This window comes from Gymnoscopelus microlampas, assembly GCF_963454915.1.
Source record: "Gymnoscopelus microlampas genome assembly, chromosome: 12".
Taxonomy (NCBI): domain Eukaryota; kingdom Metazoa; phylum Chordata; class Actinopteri; order Myctophiformes; family Myctophidae; genus Gymnoscopelus; species Gymnoscopelus microlampas.
Window position 1 is genome coordinate 11,803,646 of NC_139949.1, and position 19,598 is coordinate 11,823,243.

Genomic DNA, 19,598 nt, shown 5'->3' on the forward strand with positions numbered 1-19,598 from the left:
AGGTTACAGTCGTTCTGTATTGACAGTGCTTTGTATTGATTGTCTTGCCTTTGTATTGCTGTACACGACTTACTCTGAACCTGCAACTCTGTAACCCTCTGGGCGACTGAAGTTCCCCCACGGAATCAATATAGGCATCTATCTATCTATCTATAGTTAGAGAGTGCTTCTCAGCACTTGTGTAACAAGTCTTGGCCAGGAACAAGCCTGCATTTTGTGTTCAGTTCTTGGCCTGGTTTGAACCACAACCTCTTCACTCACCACCAGCACCACATGGCCATGAGAACCTAAAAAGCCCTACAGCCTAAAAAGTATTCAAAGTTTCCCAAAGGTAATATGGGATTTTTAATTACATGATATAGATTTTATTGAGTTTAATGGCAACTGCCTTGTGAACTTTATTGACCCTTTGAAATCCCTCATTGTGCTTTATTATTAACCCATTTTGGGTGGGAACCCCTTTTTGTAACTATACCTTTCAGGACGGGAACCCCTTTTGGGGTTCCTGTTGCTAAGTACAGTATATAGCAACATAATGTTTTTTGTAATTTTTGAATAAATATTTGAAGTTTTTCAGAAAACTTATGTATAATTGTTACTATTGCAGTAACTTTACAAGTATGGACATTTAATAGTTTTGAGCTGTTTGTTTTGCACCTGTGATCCTTCACCATGGTTTCTTCCTTTTCTTTTCTGCAGTTTCTTTGCTCGCCTAATTTAGTGTCTAATGACAGGGGGTGCTGTTTCATTTGCTTTGTGGAATGTGGGTCTCTAAAGTCCGTTGAGACTGTAACAGTGATTAAGGCCTCTACAAATACATGTGACTTGTCACATGACAATGTAAATCTTGGACTGAATCTATAAAGAAGCAGCACAACACAGTTGCGTACAAAGTATATAATCAAGTGTATTTTCCTCTTTATCCATGATCTGTACACATATTAAGATCCATTTCACAGGAACACTATAGTACAATAGCAATGAGTGAGGACTTGAGTAGACTCTGAATAGTCCATGTTGAATGGCACTTTTATATAAAACAAACAAACAAATAAAAAAAAACAGGAAATCACAGAGATCGAATAAGTAAATGTAGACATATTTCAACAGAGACACCAGTGAGCCATGATTTTTAGCACATAAGATGGCCGAACAAAGAAAACGTTTGCACACTTCCATTGTGTCGTCTCTGCATAACATCAAGCCTGCTGTCATGAAGGAAAGAAAAGAACTATTTGCAGCTGCGAGAGGAAAGTGTGCTTTTTCTCTGGATTTAAAAGGCAACATAAATGTCATGTTTTAAGAGGAGTGGCAACAAGATATACACCGAAATATCAGAGAAATACCAATACAATTCACAAACTTTCAATAATTCATCTCACAGAATAGTCTTTTTAGTAACTGGTAGAAAAAACAATACGTGTTTGGCCGATTTACAAGGAATAGCTATGTCTTAAAGATATGTTGATTTTTCTGTGTGCTTTATCATTTTTCCCATGACAATTTTGAGGAGGAAAAAGTAAAGAGAGAGAGAGAGATAGAGAGACTGCCTCCTGACATGAGGTCGGTAAGTTCTCTCTTTCCAAGGAGCAATAGGAGAAATGTCCTCAAAAGTGATTCCCCCGTTCCACCCCCAAGAAATCCACCGATATTCAGGCTGCAGCGTTTTGACAGTGAAACTGTTTGGGGTGGCGATGGGGGGGGGGGGGGGGGGGCGGCCTCTTTCATGTAATGTCTTTTTCACGCCCTTTCCCTGCATTCTCCCAGAAATGAACATACACGACACTCCTTCGGTCCGCTAAACCTCTATGTACATACAAACAAATTATGTTTTACAGAGAAACACCCACACTAAGAGTGGCATGAATGATGCTGAGATTATTCCTACATTGAACGGCATGGCACATTGACTGTGATATCTCACCGAAAGTAAAAGAAAAGATTTTTCATTCTCATCCATCCAAATATAAGTTTCATTGGCTAGAGTAACGCTGTATAATTTTATAGTCCATTTTAAATTCTGTGTTTTCCATTAAGAGTGCTATACTTCATGCTTCAAAAATATGGTTTATGACATTGTACCAGTAACATAAAGCCATAGCCATGGGTAATCCGAGAGAACTGGGTAGTGACTGGAAAGTTGTAAACCTGCATGGCATAAAATGGAAATTTGTAGGGGCGACTATTCAAGTATGAATAACCAAGTAAATGTGGCTATGGCCTTCTTTTTAATTGTAGTCAGAATTGGTGGATTGCTCTGTGCTTGTCTACCATAAATATTACACTATTCTACATCGAGCCTGTCCTGCCTTATATTATGACATTATCATAATGAGGACATGTAGAAGTGAGACAGATCTTTATGAACAAAAACACTGACACAGAACTGTTCAGTATTTCTGTACTGGGATCATATCCATGCTATATACAAAACCAAAACGGGATATGCTTCTTCTGAACTGGTGCATAACGCAAAATAAATAAATAAATGGTATGCCAGCAAAGATTGGGTGAATTCAGACCAAGTTTTAACCCAGGTGACATACTTCAGAAGAGGCCTTGACCACTTCTACCTGTAAAGGAGCGGAGCAAGTAATACTCAAAACAAATGTAGCCGTTAAAACATCGCTCTTCCCTTTTGTTTTTCTCGTTTTAACCCAGTGAGGTGTATCTGGAAGGTGGACCTGGTAAATAAGGGGCACGAAATGAAGAAAATAATGACCCGTTAAGTGCCTGGTCTCAGACGTAGTACTCCTTATCTTTGTTCTTCTTGCCCTTTGTGGCGGCCTTGGCCACGGCTGCCGTTGCCGTACCCGTCACCGCTTTGTCTTTAACCACCGCCCCGTTGCCCTCTGTGGGGGAGCCAGTGGCAAAGCCGTTGCCTTGGTCCGCCTGGTACGAGCCTTCGTCGCGGTTGCGGTACTTGTACATGGCATAGAGCAGGATGAGGATGCACAGCGCTGCCGCCGCCACGATGCCCACCACCATGCCCGTCGTGCTGCTCGACTCCCGGATCACCTCCACGGCGCCCGGGTGGGCCCTCTCGTCGGGGGCGGTCGGGTCGGCTGTGGGCACATGGGGAAAATTGGGGGGGTACGTTAGTCCCGGCGTGTTTCGGGAGGATGGGGGGGCGGCGGGAGGCAGAAGCACCTGGTCGCGGGTGTTCATTTTGCCCGCCGGGATGTGGAGCTGGTCGGGGTTGGTCGTGGGGGTGTAAGGGGGTATGGGGCGGGGTTTCTGGACTCCACCCTCGCCGGCGGCCGCGGCAGGGGGCGGAGGAAGGACTGTCCTGTCAGTGACCATGGGGGAGTTGTTGCTGTAAAAGTCCTCGTCGTCAGATTCCGTCATTTCCCCGGAGCCGAAGGCCGATACCTCCACGGGGTCACCGCAGTCTTCTTGGTCTGGAGGACAGGGAGGGTGGGGCGGGAGGATCAGGGACTCTTTGGTGGTCTCGAGGGGTGACAGGAGGGTGGGAGGAGGTGGAATAGCAGGGTAATGGGTGGCGATGGACGGAGGCTCAAGGGAGTCCACTGTTATTATGGGCAACACTAGTTCCCCTCCTGGAAAGGGAAACAGAGAAGGTAGGGTAAGGCTACATTAGAGCAGCGTTAGGAAATTCTAGCTGGGAGTAATGAGCAATTGTGATCTGCGCAAGCAGAGAGAAACAATGTACTCATTATGCAGAATATTCCTAAAACATCACATTAATGCTATTACTAAGTATTGCATTTTGTTCTGTGTCATGAAGTATGTTACCTGAACATCTTCTCAGATCTCAAATTCAAAAGAAAAACTTTTGTTTTTGAAAGGAGTAAATATCTTTCATTCTCATGTCTCGTGTGTATTCATTGATCACAGTGCACCTGCTCAAGAGGTTATTTTGATTTACCCCGTTGAACATACACTGACACTAGTCATTATAATAAGAGTGCAATACAGACTTAATACAAGAGGTACAAACATTTTAGATCACGGTTTCTCAACGTTGGATCCGGGGACCACCAAGGGTAACGCTGAGATTATACAAATGAAACCAAATGGACCTGTATTTGTACATTCTCAGAGTAAAAAAACACTGAGAATGTTACAGTGTAGATTGGGCTTTCAGTATAGTTCAGTTCAGTGATTCTCTTACTTTTTCATTTCCAGGAACCCCATTTGATACAATTGTTTATCTCTGCACTCTTCACACGGTAAAATCCTCATTGTTAATTTAAATCTGACCCGTAAGGGTCTATTTGTGTTTATTTACTCTCAGAGTTACAGAACAAACATTGAGAACCATTGCTTTATATGAGACACCACGAGAGCACAGAGGAAAGCAATACGATGTACTGTAACAAAGAGAAAACATAAACCTTTAAAAGGACCATGATGGTCTAAACATGTTGTCTACTCACAGCTTTGCCATGATATATCGCACATGAACACAAACCATTTAACCATTAATTGCTTCATTTTTGGACGTTGTTGTAATTTGATTGCATTTTGTCCAAAGTCATTGAAATGCCGCTGAACAAACCTGAATCATTGTTAACTTAACAAATATGCACGGTAAATAAGTTACTGACATTTGCATTTGTAAATCAATCCGTTCTCCGGGGACTGACTATTTTCGGCTATTCTTTTCAAATCAATCCATGCAGTAAAATGCATTAGAACTCAACTATAATGTAACTTTGATAAGAAAAACTAATGGTGCAATAGATCTTGTATGTTAGATTACCCATCTCAAGCATGTTTCAAGTCCCTGCAAGTTGGTTTTCATATCATATGAAATTAATGGAAAACGTTGGCATCCTCAAAGACAAACAAACAATGATATGCTTTGGAAAATGATCAGCAGTAATGTTAAGTATACAGTGAGTTGTAGTTGATAAGCTTAACTTACCAGACCACCAGTAGTTAACCATTAACAGTAAATTGCAGAGATGCTACAGTATGTGAAAATCACTTTGTTTGAGAGAAAATAAAACAAATATTTATCTAGAGAAAACCCATGGGACATTTGGGCTACAGAAACCTGCATATTATAATAAACCTTGTTTCAGACTCCAACAGGCACAAAGATGTCCGACTCACCTGTTCCTGGTTCACACTCTTCCAGGTCTTCATCGTCACTAGGGCACTCGGCTGACGCTACTAAAATATCATCAGAGTTCTGGGGCTGGAGAGGAAATGACGGGACAATGTGTTACTGTTTATACATTTACACACATTTGTATCCATCAATCTACCTATTAACCTACCTGCCTACCTACCTACCTACCTACCTTTCTATAGCTCTATCTATAGAAATTTGAATGTCACAAAGCTGGAGAGAGATAGGTTATGTACTATGTGTATGAGAGAGAGGGAGGAAGACAGTAGCGACAATCTACATTACAACTGGTAATCACATGCCACACTAGTGTTTCATGGCTCTAGGTAGTAATTGCACATACTGTACATTGCTATAGACGGGTTTCCGAGCGACGTCATCACAGAGCAGAATGCGCAATCTGCGCATGCCTGGGGGTGGAAGGCGCGTTCGAAAATACAGCCCTGAGCGGCAGTGAGCGCACTGGCCAATACAAACTAATAGCCGAGTGTGCTCCGGTGCGTAATTTCCAAACGCACCCATAGGCTTCCCCCCGCAGCTGCGCGGTCATATTCCTCTCAATGTTTACTAACAGGAAACCTGTCTATAGTCATTAGGGCATGCCTCCTGGTGAAGATTTGCCACCTTTCTATTTTGATATAATTTGCAATCACATTACTATAGAATGACTAAGGACATTTCCACTCATGACAATACGCATCACCAAAATGAGTTCACAACTACAAAGGTGGCAAATAAACCGATGTTTTGGTTATACAATGAAAGGAGCAGTGGCTGCTTAAAGCAGTCTTTATTCTAAGCTTTAAAAGGGACCTTTTTCTCGAGGACAACCAACTTTGCTGCATCAAATACTACAAAGCACACCTTCAAAGGGAATTGAATTTCACAGTCCCTTTTTCCAATTTCAATGAGATTTTAATAACAGTAAAGCCTTAGTAGAGAGCTAAATTCAAAGAATTACTTTACTTCTGAAAAGCTTAGAATTTTAATAAGCAACACTCATTTTCAAAGGTAAGGTAAGTCATGGATATGCCTAAAAGGCAGACAAGAACAAATGACAATATACTGGAACTTTAATGTTCTTTTTTTCAAACACTGGAAAGTGATTTGTATCTGTGGCAGAATCAAGAATGATAGACGACCCGCCCCCTGGTGTTTAATGTCTTAAAATAGTGGGATTCAATTAAACACTATACCTGTTCAGTTAATTACTCCCTTAATAAGAGAGGGTGGAACTAATTAGTGAAATCAGTGGTGCAGTTTTGACGTTGGGTTGGGCTGAAACCCTTACCCAATTACACTAATCAATACTAATTAGCCAAGTCACCCATTGTAGTGTTGCACTGAAATAAAAACCTGGATGCACTCAGCCCTTCACATTGTAGCTCATACCTTCAGCTTACTGTACACAGAGGTCTGAGCAATCTAACTGTCAATCCAGCCCTCTCTGGTTTACAGTGTGCAACACCGTGAAAGTGAAATCGCCTGGTGTAGCGTTGTGTCGGAGTGAAAACCAGTGGCGTAGGGTTAGGGTTAGGGTTAAGTAACTAAGTACATGTACTCAAGTAATGTACTTACTTGTAAGTACAACTTTGAGGTACTTTTACTGTACCAGAGTATTTCCAGTTGTCTATACTTTTACTTCTACCCCATAACATCTCAGAGGCAAATATTGTACTTTTACTCCACTACAATTATTTGAAAACTTTAGTTACTAGTTACTTTGCAGATGTAAATGATTACATTATTTAACATACATTAACCACTTTAGCCCTATTTTATACCTAGGCTATTTGAAAATAGCCGATCTACAAGCTCACAACACGTCGCATCGCGACACGTTGAGAGCTTTTAGATCTGCTATTTTCAAACATTTTAGTACTTTTACTTTTGGTACTTTTTAAGTACATTTTGATACCGATACTTTTGTACTTTTACCCAAGTCAATTTTTAATTCCGGACTTTTACTTGTAACAGAGTACTTCTACATTGCAGTATTGATACTTTTACTTAAGTATAACATTTGAGTACTTTTTCCACCACTGGTGAAAACCTGAACAAGAACACACACGCACACACTCCTTCGATGGCCATCGTAAATACACCCTCTGACCTTTGAGATGCTCTCCCTCAGGCTGGGAGAGCGCTGACGTCGAGTGGTGGTGGTCGCCATGGTGGTGGTGGTCTCCATGATCGTGGTGGACATGTCGGAGGCGGCCAGTGGTGTAGCAGAGGTGGTGTCGGTGGTCAACACGGACAGAGAGTCTCCGACCAGACGTAGGTTGCCCTCTGCCAGGACGCTGGGGTCGTTCTCGGCTGCCAGCTTCAGGACCTGCAGGCCATTGTAGTAGAGCCCAGATACCTGACCCTGGAAAGGACGGCCTTTGTCGCTACCACCGATCCTTATGGCCGCCTGACTGTTGAAGATGGTCAGCTGTCTCCCTTTTGGGTTGGGAGAGACAGAGTGAGAAGGAAGGGAGTGGGGAGAGAGAGAAAGAGGATAGGGAGGGAGGGGGAGAAAAAGGAGGGAACGAAAATAGGGAGAGAGGGAGAGAGACAAGGGAGGCAGAGAGAAACAAGGGGGAGAAAGAAAGGAGGGAGAGAGAGACGAGGGAGAAAGAGAGGGAGAGCGAGAAGAGTGAGGGAGAGAAAGAGAGGGATAGAGAGAAAGAGGGGAGGAGAGAGGGGGAGATGGTGACAGAGGGGGAAAATGGCAGAAATAAAGACAGAGGAAGAAAAAGAGCGAGAATGAGAGAGCGTTAAAGAGAGAGAGTGTATGAGAGAGAAGGAGAGAGAGAAGGGGGGATAAATAATAACATGGGACGGTATATTCTTCAACCCAGATGGGCCTCTGAGATTCTAGGTATGGCTTTAGTTAAACTATTTTTTATTTACTTTATAGCTGAACTTAATGGTTCATTCGAAAGACAAACTATTTATATCTGGTAACTGATGAATGTTTCCAACTTATGACTTTAGGTTACAGGTTACAATGACGGGCTAGCCTTACAGACATTATTTAGGTGCCTATTTAAGGGTTTCTAATATAACAACGGTAGTGGTCTGGAGTTGACTGCAGACGTAGTAGGACACATTATGTGCTGGGGAGAAAGGACCAGCATGTAATACCTTTTCCTAATAGGCCGGGAGACAGGTCCAGCCCTCAGGATGTTTTCTGCTACTTTTTTCAGACTATTATTTCCTGTTCACAAGTTGATAACGAACACCCCGAAATCAGGGCAGCTGGGGATTTAGGGCCCTAAATCCCCCTTTTGCAACATGTTTTTGGTGACAATGATGAAAATTGGAAATATGAAGGTACTACAATCGCATACATAGTCATGACATTTGGCAGGGAGTATCCTGAAATAAAGAAAGTAGCTAAATAAGTTTATCGTATTGACTGCCATTCTATTTTTAAAATATCATCCACAACATCCCCACATTTAAAAAAATAAAATAAAGACTGTCTGCTTGGAAGATTGTCAATAAAGAATGATTATTTTCCAGCACTTTATAGTGAACATCACTGCCTCCCTTGTAGTTTATAGAAAAAGTTCATAAGCTTCAATTTCACAAGATGACCTTTCGTTCTTAAAAATTGCAGTATAGTGAAATTCTTCACTATACTGTACCTCGAATCAGAGAAAAAAATATTTTCAGTCACTACCCTTCCAGATGTGAAGCATATTTCTTGCATCTAACAAGTTCATACAGCATACATATTGCTACTACTGCCATTTGAAGTGAAGAACATGAATCAATACTGCGGTAGGGAAACAAATGATATTCCAAATATTTTATGTTGTACACAGTATGCACAGATAGCTTGTTCAAAATTTTAGTTGATGGTGTCACTGGCAGCCCCTCAATTTAAAGAAGTTAATCATCACTGTCCATACCCAGTGATATGGGCACTCAGGTGAAAGTAGCCTTAAAAGCACATAGGCCAGTAAGGCCACCACTAAGGCTTTAGGAATTAAAATGTACTGTCCTGACTGTGTGTCACTCTTCCACCCATCTCTTCACTGAGACTGAGGCATCTTCAGAGGAGGACATCTACATTGCGAGGCGTTGTGAGCTTGTAGATCGGCTATTTTCAAAAACATTGCCTCTTTCTTATATCATTTCTCAATTTGGCCAATGTTTGACCAGTTTTTATAGTATAGTTTGTTGATAACGTTTGATGCAGTAATGGTCTTTTTTCATTTCATTTCATTTTCACTTTTGTGTCTTCTGGGGACCCCTCCAAAATCATGTGGGTCCCGACCCTCAGGTTGAGAACCACTGCTCTATAGCAGCACTGAGCACAGGCTCATTAAGCTTAAGATATGCATGAACGTAGGATTCTGATACAGAAACGTGATCAGTTGCACCTTTCCTTTGCCTTTGAATGCTGAAATGCAGTTGGCACTAGTGAAGGCTGGCCAGCAGAGCTGAAATGTGTTCCTGTGAATAATCTTCAGCCATCTGGTTGATACTGATCAGCATATTTCCCAGGTCAAAGAGGATGTCAACTGTGAATGATTTGGAGTAATAGAAGAGGAGAAAGAAGAAAATGTATTTTGCTTGAGGTAGATAATAAGCCTCAAATCAAGCTATTCATGGTTTGAAAAAGGTAGAATTACTTTTGACATCAATCCAGCATGAAATTCAACGTTGAAAGCTTGACTAGCGTCTGTGAAGATGACAGGACTTAGGAGGATCTCTTCCACCGTAGCTGGTGAACTTGAGAAGTACAGTGAATTAATTCGGGATGTCTTGTTATCATCACTTGTGAGGAAAGCGTTCTAATCCGCAGGTCGGTGAACATCCAAACCATTAACTATAAACCGCTCACCACACGACCGCTACGATCCATTTCAGCTCATTTTGGAGAAGAAAGACGATGCAGATCTACAAGCTCACAACGCATCGCATTGCATTTTTATATAGTAGGCCTATACAAGTATAGTATAAAATAAGGCTTAAGTGATTAAAACCAGGAAAAGACAATACTAATACACATCACAATATTACGATATCCTGTAAAATCTCTAGTCTCATATCACAATATTGATATACTGTAATCAATATATTGCCTTGTCCTATGAACTTTCAACATACAAGGGAGACAGTGACATTCACCACAACCTGCTGGAAAAAACATTTTTTGATGATAATTTGTCAGTAATTGAGGTGGGTAATACTTAAAAATACAATGGCAGCAAGCCCCAGAATATTACTTTGAGAATAGAATCTTCTTTATTTTCGGGATACGCCAAACATTATACTTGATGACTATTTATGCAATCGTAGTTTACATAATTTCACCAGAAACAAGAAGGGGTTTCATATTGGGGAAACGTGTGATGGCCCAAGGTTAAAAGGAACTAATAGTGTGGGAAAAAAAGCAGCAAGAAACATCCTGATGGCTGGACCTGGCTCCCAGCCTATCGCACATTGTCTGCTCACATTATACAGTAGGGCCACCATTTAATACGATGTCTTTTACCATCGACTTGAAATTACATAATTACTGTGCTTCAGACTGAAGCTTTGTCAATTCAAGAACTTGACTGACAACTTGGCCCTCTTAGGCGGGCACATTAAAATGATGAAAATGTTCTGGATGGACTCGCCATTGTTTCTGTTCCCTGGCTGCAGCTACAGCATCTGACACCACTGTTGTCAGCAGCTTTGCTGATAAGAAGTATAATATCATAGGTGGGGGATTGCAGTATTCAGCTTGTCTCACGAGAATACTGATTAGCATAGCTAATAGCTGCAGGACAGCAATCCAGTGTAACAGCCTGTCAGGGCCTGATCCCCTTCGCTGTCGCTGCGAAACTCTTCAACAACAACAAAGAAACATCTATTGGAACTGCAGATGGCTGTCTGGGTACAGGCAGCACAAGGTATGAAATTACAGGGAGGGGAACAGCTGAAGTTAGCAATAAAGATATGATTGGGAGGTTAGGGTTATTAATATCAGTTTAGGAGTAATAAATGAGGCCATGTTAGCATAGTTAAAAGGTACTGCGTATTAGTTTCATGTATGGAATAATGTTACCTAGAATATTTTTATTTTTTACATATTTTACCATAAATGAGCCACAGAGTAGGAATTGCAGCATCTAATTACATACAGAGATTAAGAGGGTTGGAGGGTTAGTCAGGGATTATGTGTTTTTAATTAACAGGTTTAAAATCTCTGAAAAGGTGCAGCTTTTCCACAAGTGGTAAGGATGACAAGGGAGGGCTAACACATTACATCTTAAGGGCATTTACTGCATTATTTCAAATTCTGTTTGACGTTGTCTGCTTTGCGGAGATCAAAATGGACTCTGTCCACATTTACATGAAATATGAGCTGCAAATTGAAACGCTGACATTTGGAGCAGCATTTGGTTGACAGCATTTGGTCCTCGTCACCCTTGTCTCCTGGCACTGCACCTCTCATGGGGGACGGGTGTAAGGGTTTAGGAAATATTTAATGGATTAATTAATCAATTAATTAATTAATTATTTTTACCTTTATCGAGTAGCCATTCGTCAACTACTCGACCGAGTCTGTATGGGATTCTTTGCCTGGCTATAGCCAGTCGTTCATTATCAAAGTGCCCTTCAGAAGAGTTTGGAGAGACAGGTTATAGGTTAATGTCTGGAAGTTGAAAGATCACAAGGTTAGAAACAGGATTATCAAGACTAACAGGTTTAACAAGTTGTACATTTTAACCCAGATCTGAGTTAAAAAGAAACTTGTGCTTTACTTAGTATCTAGTTAGAGGTATCTGTAGCAGCGGTACACTAATTAGGGTAATGTTTAGGCTATTTATAAAATTCTAGCCTAGTTAGTGATGATTGGCTAGTTACAACGTCTTTTAGCAAAGCTCCAGTTTTCAGAAAACACATATATAAAGATGTATACAAAAGTAACAACTAATTGAATAAAACAATAGATTATTACAATAATAGATCATTATAAATGATTATTATTTAGTCACACGTGCATTAAAAATAGCAAGCAGTTCAACACAGTATATGAACAACCAGGAAGGCATTCAATGTTCTGGACAGTAACATACAGTGCATATTTATAACAGCAAAAGATAAAGTGATTTTATAGATACTGACAGGTATGGATGTCACAAACAGGGGAGATAGGTGAGACAAACACAACCAAAGTCCAAACACCCCCCCCCCCCTCCCTTCAGTCATAATATGTGTTGCCTGTTGAGGTATAGATGTGTATTATCCATTATGTCCTGATATTAATGGCATCCCTGAAGTTTAACAACATTTTTCAACAATGGTTTTTAAAATGTACCATTGAAACACAGTGTTGGTCTTGCCAGATGAAGCACTAAAGAGCCATCTTAATACCACTGTCTCTGAAGGAAGGCATGTTATTTTTGATTGGAACTGAGTGTTGTAAAAGAGTTGTTGTCTCAGCTGTTGTCTTGGTCTCGTCATGGGAACACATATAGACTAGATCCAGGCATGATGGTATTTACCACTTGAACCACAGGGATCTGGTCATGTCATAATAGGCGAACATTCTTCAAAAATAGCCAATCTATAAGCTTACAATGCGATGCGTTAAGAAGCTTTTAGATATCGGCTATTTCCGGGAAAGAGGTTTGGTGTGGAGGGAAAAAAGGAGGGGCCAAGTGTACTTCAATGAAGTATATAGGGTTTAAATGGATAAGAAAATAATGAAGTAAGTGTAGGGATGAGGAAGGAGTTATGTCTGTGATTAGTCACCAGGTTTCCATTGACATTGACACTTGTGTATTTTTCACAGAATTGACAATATTCACATGGCAACGATCTTAGTGTCCATTAGTGTCCATTTAGTCCTGAGTTGGTGTCGGCTAGTCCACACCTTTGCATCGCACATGGCGACCATTTTGTGACAGAGGCAGACAGGCAGACAGACAGACAGACAGACAGACAGACAGACAGACAGACAGACAGACAGACAGACAGACAGACAGACAGACAGACAGACAGACAGACAGACAGATAGATAGATAGATAGATAGATAGATAGATAGATACTATTGATCCCAAAGAAAGGACAGTTGGCACACTATCAATGTTGTTTTCATTTAATATGGACACACTGTAGAAAGCAATCGTAGAAAGCAATCCAATTTTCATAGTTGTCAATTTGAATTCACAAATAGAATAGAGACGAAAAACCTAATGTTTTTTGTCAGCATGTATATTCCTCGTTGAGAAAACTGGGTCAATGGAAGACTGTCTACAGGAAAAATACACAATGTCACAGCGAATGTTTTGCAACAAATAAATAAGAAAAGAAGAAATCAAAAACGTCTGCAGAGATTTTGTATGGGTTATGTTTATAAACTCAAGATAATGCCATGAAGTGATAGATACATGCATGCACGCACACACACACACACACACACACACACACACACACACACACACACACACACACACACACACACACACACACACACACACACACACACACACACACACACACACACACACACACACACACACACACACACACACACACACACACACACACACGTGCATTCTATAAAAGCCCATTGGGCAGAAAATTGGAGAGAATAAAGTAGCCACAGAGATTTGGTTTAAGTGGCCACTTTCCAGACGGTTCTGTAAAGACCTTATTCTCAGCCCAGTCTCAACTTAACCACCACCCTTCACGGTAGCAAATAAAAAATAACTGCTAGAAGTACTAAGCAGGGTGACTTGAAGTAAATCTCTTCATTTAAGATAGTTATTTGTTGTGTTGTGTTGTGTGGTATGTCCCTGTGGCTGCTTCATAAAGAGTTTGAAATATATTGGGTCATAAAACGTCTCGCATTAATATTGATCTGTATGTGGGAAACAAAAGAGTGTTGACTTGCAATTTGTCAAAAGGCACATTTTCATTTCCATTGTGACCTTCTTCCAAGTACACTGCGAAACTATCTTCAAAGTTATGAGACTTGTGTGACGAACATACCTAGAAGTCCCTCTCACTATTCAAGGCTGTCACCCTCACTTCTCATTGTACATTCTCTATCTTGCTCTATCTCTCTCTTCCTCTCAGACTTGTCAAGGGTGTTCTCTCTTTATGAGCAATCGTTCTTGTCTCTTTTCCCTGCTTTTTCAGAAACACACCTACCACGTACGCACACGCACACGCACACACACACTCCGACTCGAGGTCATCGCTCTATCTACAGCATAGTTCCTCACTATGATCTTACCTGGTGGATAGCGCTCTATGACTGGCTGGTTGTCCACCTGGAGAGTGGCGTTGCCACCACTGCGCGTGAAGCGCACAACGTGGTACTTGCCATCATTTACTATGACCGCAGGCTCATCGATGGTGATATCATCTGTTCCCACGTTGAAGATAACGCCAATCTTTCCTTGATCCTGCAGGTGAAAGAAAAGGGAAGAGACAGAGAAAGCAAGAGTGAGAGAATGGGTAAGATATAGCAGAGTGGAAGAGATCTGTTTTAAAAGATACCCTCTTTCGAAACAACTAAACAAAAACAAATTACTTGATAGAATGAGATGAAAACAAATGCAGCTTTTTAAAAGCTAGAAGGTCTCATAAGTCCTGACATTTTAACTCCTCTTGCTCCTCTATTATCTAGTTATCATGATTTTTTTTTCTTTCAATAAGAGAACCTAGCATTTGATAACCCTCTCCAAAGAGCACTTGGTCTCAGTTGGCTATAATTACTGACCCACGCAGCGCTCCCATATCTCTTAAATGTGAAAGAGTACCTAGCATTTGGGCAACAGATTGGATGGTTATTATTTCTTTGGACACCATCTAAAAAAAAAGGGTGCAGGCTCATAGGTGTGGAACATAAAGGTTAAGTGAGAGAAGGTTGCCGTTTCTTGGCTGCTGCAGGCCTGGTGAGGCAATAAAGCCACTTCTTGTGTGGAATGGTCTATAGGTTTTCTCCTTTGTTTGGGATTGTCCTCCCAAGGTGGCTAACTCAGATTCCCTGACGTGGATGACTGTTGACAGAGTCCTGCTGTTTCCCTTTTGGTTGGCCAAGTTTACTTTCATCTGTCTTTCTCTCCTCATAGACCGTTAGCAATTCTTTGAAAGGTCAGAGCTGCTTCCCCAGCCAATCCTCTGGGTGGCAGAGAATCCCCTGTTTGTGTGTGGTGGTCCATATTTGCTAAAATGTGGCAACGTTTTAAAAGATTGAGAGCAAAAAGTTACTGCTGTACTTCTAAAAGTTTTGACAAAATAACCCCTGCTTTTTCCACAATGTATATTATATATTTTTACAGATACTAAATGATGAACTTCAGATGGGGTGTGTTTACGATAAAGGACTACTGTAATCCCATGCATCTGATTCTGTATTATTTTATGTACTCTATTTTCTTTTCTTTTTTTTGTCACAAGAGCTATTTTGAGAGAGAACAGAGACGTTTCTTTTTGTATTACATTCACCTCTGATAGTCCCTTCAAATGACTCTGCTACAACTTATGTTTTAATAGCCTTTTCAAGTTCCAGAAATGTAAGAATAAATACATGGCAAATTAGAATAGCAAGTTCCTGACCAGAAATCAGGAACTTGCTGATTTCTGGACACTTAGGTATCATATTTCACTAAGAACTTAAGTACATTACATAAATAGTTTTCTGGTAATATGTTAATACTGGTTATCTGTCTTCCAGTGAGTTCCAAGGATATTAACAATAGATGAATATAATTGGTCCTGGCTTCAATATTTTGCATCCTGTTGCAAAACAGTTGAAAATAATTATCTTAACACTGTCATTACCTTGAAGTGGTAGAATGTGGGGGTGGAGATGAGATAAGAGGAGCTACAATGAGATGAAAACAAATGTAATATGATGAAAGGTAATGAGATATGGTCAAATGAGATGAGATGAGATAAGATGAGGTGAGATGCGATGAGATGAAACAGGATTAGAGAATGTGAGGTGAGGTACAGTTATGTAAGGTAATGCAAGATGAGGTAAACCAACCTAAGCTGAGTAGGAGCCATGGTATGTAATCAGGTTGTTCGTCATTCATAGCATTGAATTAGCATCGAGATTAAAAAGGACATTTAATTCGAGGCATTCAACTGATGCTTTTTATCCGGTGTTTACAGCAGCCTATAAAGTGAACAAGCTAGGGCTGTTTGTCCAAAATGCCCAGACAACATTTGTGTGATCCTTGAACGATCAGGTAAGAGCAAAGTGCCAGGATAAGAAATGTCAGACAAGAGACTGGTAGAGAGAAGCATAAGCTGTTATCGAGACAAGGGGAAATGTAAGTGAACAAAGCAGGATGGTACAGACGTGAGGACTCGATTCAGAGGGGAGCGCATGCAGAAAGATGACTTAAACCATGCAGACGAAAACACATCTCTCTCGCTGTGACAGTGGCACCTACTGGGCTGTGTAAACCTGGCCTCAGTGCCTTACTGTCATCCCGTTATCTCTGCCTCCAAAATCCCACTGCCCTTTTATTCGGGGCTGACAGTAAAATGGAGTTGGCAGGTGTTCCGTATTAAAAACAGTGGCACCGTCGGTGCTCATGGAGACCTGCGGCGTCTCATTAATCACTTTCTAGGCCACAGATGGCACCTTTTGACTTCTGCGGAGGGAGAGCTCTCCCTCCCAACAGTGCCTGTGTAACTGGGGGTGATGCTACACACTGCCGTCACCATGCTCGGCTTCACTTCGCTGGTCGAAACACTCCCAGCGCACCACCTCTTAATTTGGCCTTCGGCTTCAACTGCTAGACTGGATTAGATGGTGCCTGTTCAACCTGCGAGGTCACAAGAGGGGGGTGGGGGGGTGGGGGTCATTTGAGCCAGGCAGGCCGGCCTAAATGCACTGAACACCAAAAGGTGATCATCGGTTATCCTGGCACAATTTCTTAGGGCAGCCACAGGGCAGCTGCAGGCATAATGCCACTCCCAAACAGTGCATGGTCTTTGGGAATATTGCAATATTGCATTGCTTGAATTTCTCATGGCTCTCATGGAAGTAGCAACCACGGGATGAGATTTACAAATGTGCACTTTGTGCATAATGCATGAGCCATGCACAGCTGGTATAATCAGGTGTGGGCGGCTCATATCCAGTCCAGTTCTAATGCAGATAATTCTTAGTTAAATATTGTACAAAACAATGGGTTGCTATAAAAACAGATCATCCATTGTCACTGTTGATGATGTGTGAAAAGAGAGCATGGATTTCTTGTGCAGCATAAGGCAGGTATGCAGTAAAAAAAAAAGTGCTACGTCTACAAGGGCTCTGTCCATATTTAGTATTCATAAGGCAGTAACGGAGCGCTGGGGCCATTAGACCAAGGAGGAGGCCACAGGGTTTCCTTATGCTAAAATGTAGGTCTGTCCTCATTGTGCTGACTCAGTTTCACAGTGGAATCGCAATATGGCCCCAATCCACCTGGTTGACTGCTGACTCAAAGTAGACCCTCTTCACTCCGTTAAAAGCTTGAATAAACAAGTGCCCGGCCTTTTGCAGTTTTCTATTTCCTGGGTACTACTTCAATATCCATGTGTTTTGGTACATTAAGCTAGTCTGGCACATTCTGTCACGGCTACCCAGCCTCCTACCTACTTGTTTTGACAGAGGGCATTAGCTCTGCGAGAGGCATTTCCAGGGAGCATCTGGCTTCCTACTTGAGCTGCATGGAGAGTCAGTGTGAGGGGGTTCTTAGATTTCTGCAACCTGCAGCTTCCCTTTTGATGCACAGCGCTGTGCATTCCCATAGCCGTGGGCCATGACTAAAAACATCGGAATAAATTTGAGAGGGAAAAAAAGGATACCTTGAAACTTAAAATACAGGAAAACACACAGCTGAAGTGAAACACACAGGAATAATGGCTTCTGTTTTGGGCTATGCAGTTCAATTTCAGCATTGAAAATGTACTGGGGACATGATGAGCCTTATTATCATAGACACCGCACACCGTATCTGACTGCGTCCATTTTATGCCATCTCACTGTCTCCATCTACTGAGACTAATTCAGACCATTTTATTTTCCGCTTGATTAGAAACCTGCACATGTTCCGGCTTGTAGTATATCTAATTGAAAACATAAACGTACATGCTACTAAATATACAGTAAAATCCTCATTGTTAGCGGCACCAATTTGTGCTGGAAAGGGTTTACTTCAACCCTTACTTCTTGGTTTTGAGCCGCCACCCTCAGTGGTCATGACATTGTCTGTGTTTACAGACAAATATCGATCTTGACTTCATAAAATATGAGTCAGGATGATGTAATGAATGACCATAGTCCATATCAGCATGCCAGCCCTGTACTTGCCGGCAAAATGCATCATGGGAATTAGGTATACTGAAGAAGGCAGAAAGAGACAGAATGTTGTCTGATTGTTTCGGTGTTCTTGTTAGTGTCTAATGTGTATGTGTTGATATTGACTTTAGGTTATTGCTGTGCTTATCTATTTGTTGTGTGTACTTTTTTTTTATTCAATAAAAATGGACATATGTTATGGTAAATAGCCTACAATAGATAGGGGTGTGCCGATATATCGTCCCGCGATATATCGCGATACGTTTTCGTGACGATATGTATCGTTTTGGAAAAAATAAATATTGTTTTGAAAGAAATAAGTATTTGTTTGCATTAGCTCCCCCCCCCCATATATTTTCATAAGCTTTTTTCCCCCCCATATATTTTCATAATAAAAAAGTGCCATATATCATATCGTATCGTATCGTATCGTATCGATGTCGTGAGCCAAATATCGTAGCTTATCGTATCATGAAATTAGTGTACGGCACATCCCTAATATAGACTATGATAACAATCAACAACTACAGTCATTGAAAGGCACAGCCAAAGCATGATACTGTCCCCTTAATGTAACTGCACATACTGCTGCATGCATTTGAGTATAAGGGGACACGTCTTGCATGCCTCCACAGGCCTGTTATCCTTGGTCCCTCCATGCTGCAGAGGGTACCGCGCTTGCCAGCTGTGGCAGTGTTGGATCTGTCCTGTATTCCCTGGTGCATTCATTTCCCAACTTCCGTGCATGCACTGCATGTACTGCTGTTTAACCAATTCAATCCGGGAAAGCATCTGTGTCATTTTAGATTTCTTTGGCTAGTCAAAAATAGCAGATCAACAAGCTCATAGATCTGATCGAGTGCCGTGCTATGAGCTTGTATATCTTCTATTTTTGAAAAATCGTGTCATTTTTCTTCTGAATATATATTCCAAGATTAGCAAAAAGTTTCACGATAAAAAAAAAGCAGATCTACAAGCTCATAGCATATATATGTTTGTATATCTGCTATTGTTGAAGCCAAATAAATCTGAAAATGACACATGCGTTCCCGCTCATAATGGGTTGAGATAGATACGTGTTATTCGCCAATCGCCAAAAGGAAATTCGGCCTTGTAATGTTCTCGTATATTTTACGTTGTTACGAATTGTTCTTGTCTTCCATTTTAATCGTACTTAGTCTAGTAATTAT

General features: G+C 41.2%; 1 protein-coding gene across 1 annotated transcript in view; it reads right to left on the reverse strand.

The window, feature by feature from the left end:
• Window positions 1-2,739: 2,739 nt before the first annotated feature.
• nrxn2a (neurexin 2a) overlaps window positions 2,740-19,598 on the reverse strand; it is a gene marked incomplete at both ends in the record, with an annotated part of 214,644 nt that continues 197,785 nt past the window's right edge. Inside the window, 5 exons of the mRNA XM_084075179.1 lie at window positions 2,740-3,560; window positions 5,083-5,167; window positions 7,215-7,543; window positions 11,616-11,705; window positions 14,338-14,509. Coding sequence (XP_083931305.1) covers window positions 2,740-3,560; window positions 5,083-5,167; window positions 7,215-7,543; window positions 11,616-11,705; window positions 14,338-14,509 — 1,497 coding nt within the window. The remainder of the gene's footprint in view (window positions 3,561-5,082; window positions 5,168-7,214; window positions 7,544-11,615; window positions 11,706-14,337; window positions 14,510-19,598) is intronic.